We start from the raw sequence: 7,837 nt of genomic DNA on the forward strand, positions 1-7,837 counted from the left end.
ACGGTCAAGTCGAGAAAGCCAATGGCATTATCTGCAATGGTATCAAGAAGCGCCTGTTGGGACCATTGGAAAAAGCTCGGCATACTTGGCCAGAGGAGCTGCCAAGTGTGTTGTGGAGTATTCGAACAACACCAAACACGGCGACGCAGGAGACGCCATTTTTTCTGGTCCATGGAGCTGAAGCAGTATTGCCGATAGAAATAGAACATGATGCTCCAAGAGTTACAGAATATGATGAAGAAACTTCGAGAAAAGCTTTGGAGGATGATGTCGACGCACTTGATGAAGCTCGAGATGAAGTCCTGTCACGAGTCGCGAAATATCAACAGGACCTGAAAAACTACCACAGTCGACGATTACGACCAAGATCTTTTCAAGTTGGAGACTTGGTTTTACGACTTAATCAAAAAAGTCATGAAAAACTCGAGTCACCATGGCTTGGACCTTACATCGTCACAGAAGTAATCGAAGGAGGAGCATACAGAATCAAGGACAAGAAGACAGGAATTGATGAAGAAGCTTGGCAAGCGCTCCTCGTGCCTGGCAAGCGCCCTCTCACGCCGATTGATGAAGAAGCTTTCCCAAGTCGGGCTGTAGTCGGGATGCCACTGGGGATTCCTCCGCTGCTCTGGCATGAGCTCGAAGTAGTAGTGGTTCGTGATGGCCATCTCGCGCGCCACACCTAGAGGGACTGGAGGGACCGGTACGCCTCCGACGCTTAGCAACCAGCCGGTCGGGACGCGGTAGCCCGGCGGGCAGGGGTAGTTCGAGGCGCAAAGCGCCTCCGCCTCCCGGGGGGTTAGAGATGTGATGGAAGCCATGAGAGAGAATGATGAGGTTTGCAGATATGAGTCTAGATGTGATATGTAAATGGTGGCCAAGCCTACATATATATAGTGAAAAAATGGCGGGAAGACAGAGGCGGGAACCGGTGGAAAGCGCGGGAAGAAAATAGGCGGGAAGACAGATCGAGGCAAACCTTTAGTACCGGTTGGTGGGTGCAACCGGTACTAAAGCTGTCGGCAGGATAAGGACGCCATGCTCGATGAGATATAGTATGTAGCGCACGACGCCCTGTCGGTGGGATAAGGACGCGTGGGTAACCTTTAGTACCGGTTGGTGGGTGCAACCGGTACTAAAGCTGTCGGCGGGATAAGGACGCCCTGCTCGATGAGATAAAGTATGTAGCGCACGACGCCCTGTCGGTGGGATAAGGACGCGTGGGTAACCTTTAGTACCGGTTCGTGTCTGCAACCGGTACTAAAGCTGTCGGCAGGATAAGGACGCTCTGCCTATAAAAGGAGCATCGATACACCATGGGAAGCAGCTCAACAAGCCAACATGGATGGAGAGTTTCATCACCATGGATGGAGGAAAGGGTTGGGAAATCTCCCGTGGCGGAACTTGTCGAAGATGCCCTTGGTGCACACGCCCTATGGCATCTTCGGAAGTTCCGCCTCGGAAAAATTTCCCTGCAAGCCCGTGGAAGACTCCATCTCCTCTAACAATGTTGGGGAAAGGGTTGGGAAATCTCCCGTGGCGGAACTTCTCGAATATGCCCTTGGTGCACATGCCCTATATATGGCATATTCGGAAGTTCCGCCTCGGAAAAATTTCCCTGCAAGCCCGTGACTTAACTAGTAAAACAAGCCAACCATCTCCATTGTTAATATCTTACATACAGTAACATCATTACACAAAAGTGATTTCCATATTGAGATACACAAGTTATACTCCATCTCCTCTAGTCTTCTGAGTTTTCTTCGCCCGTTTCCCTTTCTTCTTACTGCGACGCAACCATGGACAATCTTCATTGTTTAAGACGATGCTTGGGTCAATTTTTACCTTGAAGGGTGGAATATCATCAACCTTATTATAATCTTCTGACATGTCTGTCTTGTCCTCTACTCCCACGATGTTTCTTTTTCCTGAAAGAACTATGTGCCGCTTTGGCTCATCGTATGATGTGTCCTCTTGCCTTTCTTTTCTTTTTTTTCGGTTTGCTAGACATATCCTTCACATAAAAAACCTGAGCCACTTCACTGGCTAGGACGAATGGTTCGGTGTCGTACCCAAGATTCTTGAAATCCACTGTAGTCATTCCGTACTGTGGGTCTACCTGTACCCCGTCTTTCAGGTTGAACCATTTACACCGGAACAAAGGGACCTTGAAATTAGGTCCATAGTCAAGTTCCCATATCTCCTCTATGTACCCATAACATGTGACCTTGTTCCCATTGCCATCTTCTGCATCAAAGCGGACACCACTGTTTTGGTTGGTGCTCTTTTTGTCTTGGGCGAAAGTGTAAAATGTGTTCCCATTAATCTCGTACCCTTGAAAAGTCGATATAGTAGAAGATGGTTGCTTGGCCAACAAGTACAGCTGCTCGTCATCGGTGACATTCATGAGACGTGTTTGCAACCAACCGCCGAAAGTCTTCATGTGTTCTCCATCAATCCAATCTTCACGTTGCTCCGGGTATTTAGAGCGTAAGATCTCCTTGTGTTCCTCTTTGTACGGAGCCACCAAGATGGAATTATGTAGAACTGTGTAGTGTGCTTGAGTGAAAGAATGTCCGTCCATACACGTTGCTAATTTCTTTCCTAGCGTGCCTTTTCCACGTAGTCTCCCCTCATAGCGCGATTCAGGAACACCGATCGGCTTAAGGTCAGGAATAAAGTCAACACAAAACTCAATGACCTCCTCTGTTCCATAGCCCTTGGAGATGCTTCCTTCTGGCCTAGCACGGTTATGAACGTACTTCTTTAAGACTCCCATGAATCTCTCAAAGGGGAACATGTTGTGTAGAAATACAGGACCGAGAACGCGAATCTCTTCGACCAGGTGAACTAGGAGATGTGTCATAATATTGAAGAAGGATGGTGGGAACACCAACTCGAAGCTGACTAGACATTGGACCACATCCTTCTGTAAATTTTGTAGAGTAAGTGGATTGATCACCTTCTGAGAAATTGCATTGAGGAACGCACATAGCTTCACAATGGGTACTCGAACATTTTCCGGCAGAAGCCCCTCAATGCAACCGGAAGTAATTGTGTCATAATCACGTGGAAGTCATGAGACTTTAGGTTTTGAAACTTTTTCTCTGACATGTTTATTATTCCCTTTATATTCGACGAGAAGCCGTACGGGACCTTGATGCTACTCAGACTTCAAAAGATCTCCTTCTCCTCTTTGGTAAGAGCATAGCTGGCAGGACCTTGATACTTCTCTGGATTCAGGTTGTTTCCTTCGTGGATACTTTGCTGGTCCTGCCGTGCATCCGGTGTATCTTTTGTCTTCCCATACACGCCCAAGAAGTTTAGCAGGTTCACGCAAAGATTTTTCGTCACGTGCATCACGTCGATTGCAGAGTGAACCTCTAAGAATTTCCAGTAGGGTAGCTCCCAAAATATCGACTTCTTCTTCCACATGGGTACGTGTCCGTCAACATCATGCGGAACAGATTGTCCGCCGGGACCCTTTCCAAAGATCACTTTTAAATCCTTGACCATATCATATATAACTTCCCCATTAGGGCGGGTAGGCTTCGTTCGGTTATCTGCCTCACCTCTGAAATGCTTTCCTCTCTTTCTTACGTGATGTTGTTTTGGAAGAAATCGACGATGCCCCAGGTACACATTCTTGTTTCCCAAATAATTACTATCAGTCTCACCTAAACAGTGTGTGCATGCATTGTATCCCTTGTTTGACTGCCCTGAAATGTTACCAAGAGCAGGCCAATCATTGATGGTTACAAATAACAACGCTCGTAGGTTAAATTCCTTTTGTTCGTGCTCATCCCACACAGGTACACCTTCATCACGCCACAACTCTAAAAGTTCTTCAACCAATGGCCTCAGGTACACATCAATGTCGTTGCCGGGTTGCTTCGGGCCCTGGATGAGCACTGGCATCATAATGAACTTCCGCTTCATGCACAACCAAGGAGGAAGGTTATAGATACATAGAGTCACTGGCCAGGTGCTATGACTGGAGCTCTGCTCCCCGAAAGGATTAAAGCCATCTGTACTTAGACCAAATCTTAAGTTCCTTGCGTCATCTGAAAATGACTTGAACTCTCTGTCGATTTTTCTCCACTGCGACCCGTCAGCGGGGTGTCTCAGCATCACATCTTTCTTACGGTCCTCTTTGTGCCATCGCAACAACTTGGCATGCTCTTTGTTCTGGAACAAACGTTTCAACCGTGGTATTATAGGAGCATACCACATCACCTTCGCAGGAACCCTCTTCCTGGGGGTGGACTCACCCTCAACATCGCCAGGGTCATCTCGCCTGATCTTATACCTCAATGCACTACATACCGGGCATGCATTCAAATTCTCGTACTCCCCGCGGTAGAGGATGCAGTCATTGATGCATGCATGTATCTTCTGCACCTCTAATCCTAGAGGGCAGACAACCTTCTTTGCTTCGTACGTGCTAGAGGGCAACACGTTCTCCCCTGGAAGCATCTTCTTTATTATTTTCAGCAACTTTTCAAATCCCTTGTCAGAAGTACCATTCTCCGCCTTCCACTGCAGCAATTCCAGCGTGGTACCCAGCTTTTTCTGACCATTTTCGCAATTTGGGTACAACAGTTTGTTGTGATTCTCTAACATTTTCTCCAACTTCAACCTCTCCTTTTCATTTCCGCAGTTCATCTTCGCATCAAGAATGGCCCGACCCAAATCGTCATCCGGGTCATCAAAAATCGGCTCATCGAAAATGGGCTCTTCTTCAGCTTCGTCTTCCCCCATTCTACTACCACCGTCTTCAGTGAATAAGGGATAGTTGTCACTATCCTCTTCTTCTTCGTTGTCTTCCAATATAACCCCTCTTTCTCCGTGCTTGGTCCAACAATTATAGCTGGGCATGAAACCATTCTCCAGCAGGTGGACGTGAAGGGTCTTCGAGGTAGAGTAATCCTTCATATTCTTACAGGAACTACATGGACAATACATGAAACCATTCGACCGCCTGTTTGCCTCAGCCACGTTGAGAAAATAATGCATGCCAGCAATGAACTCGGGATGGCACCGGTCACCGTACATCCATTGTCGACTCATCTGCATTTTATATGTATATCAAAAATCATTAAGTACACAACATCATGGATATATGAGTGACCAACTTAATTAATATTCAAGTTCATCACATAAAACTAAGTTTTTTTTATAAAAAAGAAGAGGCTCACCGAGGTTGTACGGTGCCGGCTAGGGGACGACGCTAGCGATCGACGGCGGTGATGACGGGGATGATACTAATTAAAACCTACAAAATATACCATAATTTCAGCTCAAATTGATTATAAAAAAAGTAAAATCCCTAACTTAGGCATTTCATCAAACACCTTGCTAGCACTAGAAAAATAGTACGAGTTAAACTACCAAAGAAATGAGCTAAATTAGGAACGCCGGAAGAAAGGATGATATTGCTAACCCTTGGATAGATGGAGGTCGTTAATCTTGTTAAAATGGTGGAGAAAGAATGAAAATTTGTTGGAGCGTGAGAGGTGCAAAAGTTTTAGAAATGTGAGAGAGATGAAAATGAGAATGGATCGGGGGCGGGGGAGGGGCAGTGAGCATATGAGGCACCCTTTAGTACCGGTTGCTAACACAAACCGGTACCAAAGGTCCAACCTTGGCCCCACCCTCACCTGCCATTCTGGCCGAAGACCTTTCGTACCGGTTCCTAACACGAACCGGTAGGAAAGCTCGTAACGAACCGGTACGAATGCCTGAGCGTCCGAACCGGTACAAATACCACCTTTAATACCGGTTCGTAAGGGAACCGGTATTAAAGTCTTAGATGGATGAGAGGTTTTCTACTAGTGGATGGTCTTGCTCCTGTATATGTACTTACCGAGAAAATCCTTCATGCACATCTTGTATACGGCTGAAGATCTATATGGCCTGCTTATAAAATCCAGAATATTTATCCTAATTCAATTTACTAAATAATGTTTACTATAAATTTCGTAGCAATGCGCGGGGCATTATCTAGTTAGTATTTGTGTTAGAGTTCTGTCTTTATACGTTTGGGTTTTTATACCCTGTATTTGTACAATTGTTCCCTCATATAATGAAAGACACGCACGTGGCCTGAGTGCTGTGCGATTCCCTCTCTTAACTACTCCAAACCCTAGACCTTCACGGTTGCAGAAGAGGTTGTCCTCGTCGGCGCATGTTGAGCAATGGGAGTTTGAGTAATCTTGTATTCAGACTTCAGAGTGTTTGCCGTTCTGTCGTGGTACGTGGAAAGCACGCAGCAGCAGCAACCTGGCGCGCGCCTCTGCCGATCTTGTCTCCGATTCCGAAATGAACTTCCTCCGGTCAAGATTCCGAGTTCGGAAGTAATTCTGCTTCAGCTTCACATCGTTATTACGCAACAGCGTTATCACATATATTCACATCGCGCGCACGCGTAATACGAGAAGTCGAGAGACTAGCTACTAGGCCGAATCAGTTAAGCCAGCCAACAATGGAGATCGACATGCAAATCCCCCACGCCTTCAGAGGGTTGGCGTTTGGCATCCCCGCGTCCGCCACCGACTACGTCGGGTGGGAGAACGGCCACCGCTGGGACCCCATGGATTGCGACCAGAAGGCGCTGCCGCCCGCACGGACGGCACTGAGGATGGAGTGCGACTTCTCCTACCTGCCGGACCACGACGAAGACGCCCACTTCTGCCACGCTGGGGCCGGCGTCGTCGGCGTCGCGGACGGGGTCGGGGGATGCCGTGGCGACGGCGTGGACGCCGCTGAGTTCTCGCGCGGGCTCATGGCCAACGCCTACAACGCGGTTGCTGCAGCGTCCTCCTCCGGAATCTGCCCTTACACGCTGCTGGAGATGGCGTACCAGAAGACAGTCGCGTCGACGCGCACGCGGGCGGCGTCCACCGCGCTAGTGCTGTCGCTGGCCGGCCACGCCCTCAGGTGGGCCTACGTCGGCGACAGCACCTTCGCCGTGTTCCGCGGCGGCAGGCTCCTGCTCCGCGCGCTCCCGCAGCAGCACTACTTCAACTGCCCGTTCCAGCTCAGCGCGGTCGGCGGCGACAGGGTGAAGGACGCCGCGGTGAGCGAGTTCCCGGTGGAGGAAGGCGACGTTGTGGTGGCCGGGACGGACGGCCTCTTCGACAACGTGTTCGACGCGGCGCTAGAGGGGATCGTGCAGACATGCACGGCTTTGAGTCTCACGCCAGGCGAGATGGCACAAGCGATAGGAAGACTCGCCTACGACATGGCTAGGAGTAGTAGGGAGTCGCCCTTCAGTGCCGCCAGCCGGGAACAACAAGGTACCAACTTCACCGGCGGCAAAATGGACGACATTACTGTCATCGTCGCATTTATTGTATCGTAGCCTTCCAGGCTCCCAGCATACTCCATCTATTGTGTGTTTAGGCAAAAAAGAAGCTAGAACACATGATCGTAAGTTCTATCAAAACCTGAATTGCTGTAATAGTTTCTTCTTTCCGAGCGTTCATGTGCAGATCACTTTGTGGTTCCTGCTGTGTTTGGCTTACTTAGAATGATCAACAAAAAAAAGAGCATGAGAGAACTAGCTAGTAGGTAGTAGACTGTTTTTACTTTCATGTACCGAACATCTATGGTTTCCTTAATAAAATCGGGGAGAGATCCCTTAATTCAAAAAAAAAAGCAGGCTCCATCTAATTGATCTTACCACGACGATATGATATTTTTAGGAGAACAGGATAATTGACTAAGTAGATCGACGGCTCATATCGAATTCTCTCAAATTCAATCAAATCTACATAACTGTGATATTTTTGCCTAACATGCGAGGCTACCTACAATCCTATAGGCCAGGTACACC

General features: G+C 48.1%; 1 protein-coding gene across 1 annotated transcript; it reads left to right on the forward strand.

The window, feature by feature from the left end:
- The first annotated feature begins 6,580 nt into the window (after positions 1–6,580).
- Positions 6,581–7,363, forward strand: LOC127304722 (putative protein phosphatase 2C 24). Its single transcript, XM_051335324.2, has one exon. The coding sequence runs from the start codon at positions 6,593–6,595 to the stop codon at positions 7,361–7,363; it is 771 nt and encodes a 256-aa protein (XP_051191284.1). The 5' UTR covers positions 6,581–6,592.
- Positions 7,364–7,837: the final 474 nt, after the last annotated feature.

The sequence above is a fragment of the Lolium perenne genome, chromosome 5 (assembly GCF_019359855.2).
Source record: "Lolium perenne isolate Kyuss_39 chromosome 5, Kyuss_2.0, whole genome shotgun sequence".
Taxonomy (NCBI): Eukaryota; Viridiplantae; Streptophyta; class Magnoliopsida; order Poales; family Poaceae; genus Lolium; species Lolium perenne.

Excerpts from the sequence above, each read along its gene's own strand:
- LOC127304722 (XM_051335324.2), top strand. The coding sequence starts at position 6,593 with ATGGATTGCGACCAGAAGGCGCTGCCGCCCGCACGGACGGCACTGAGG.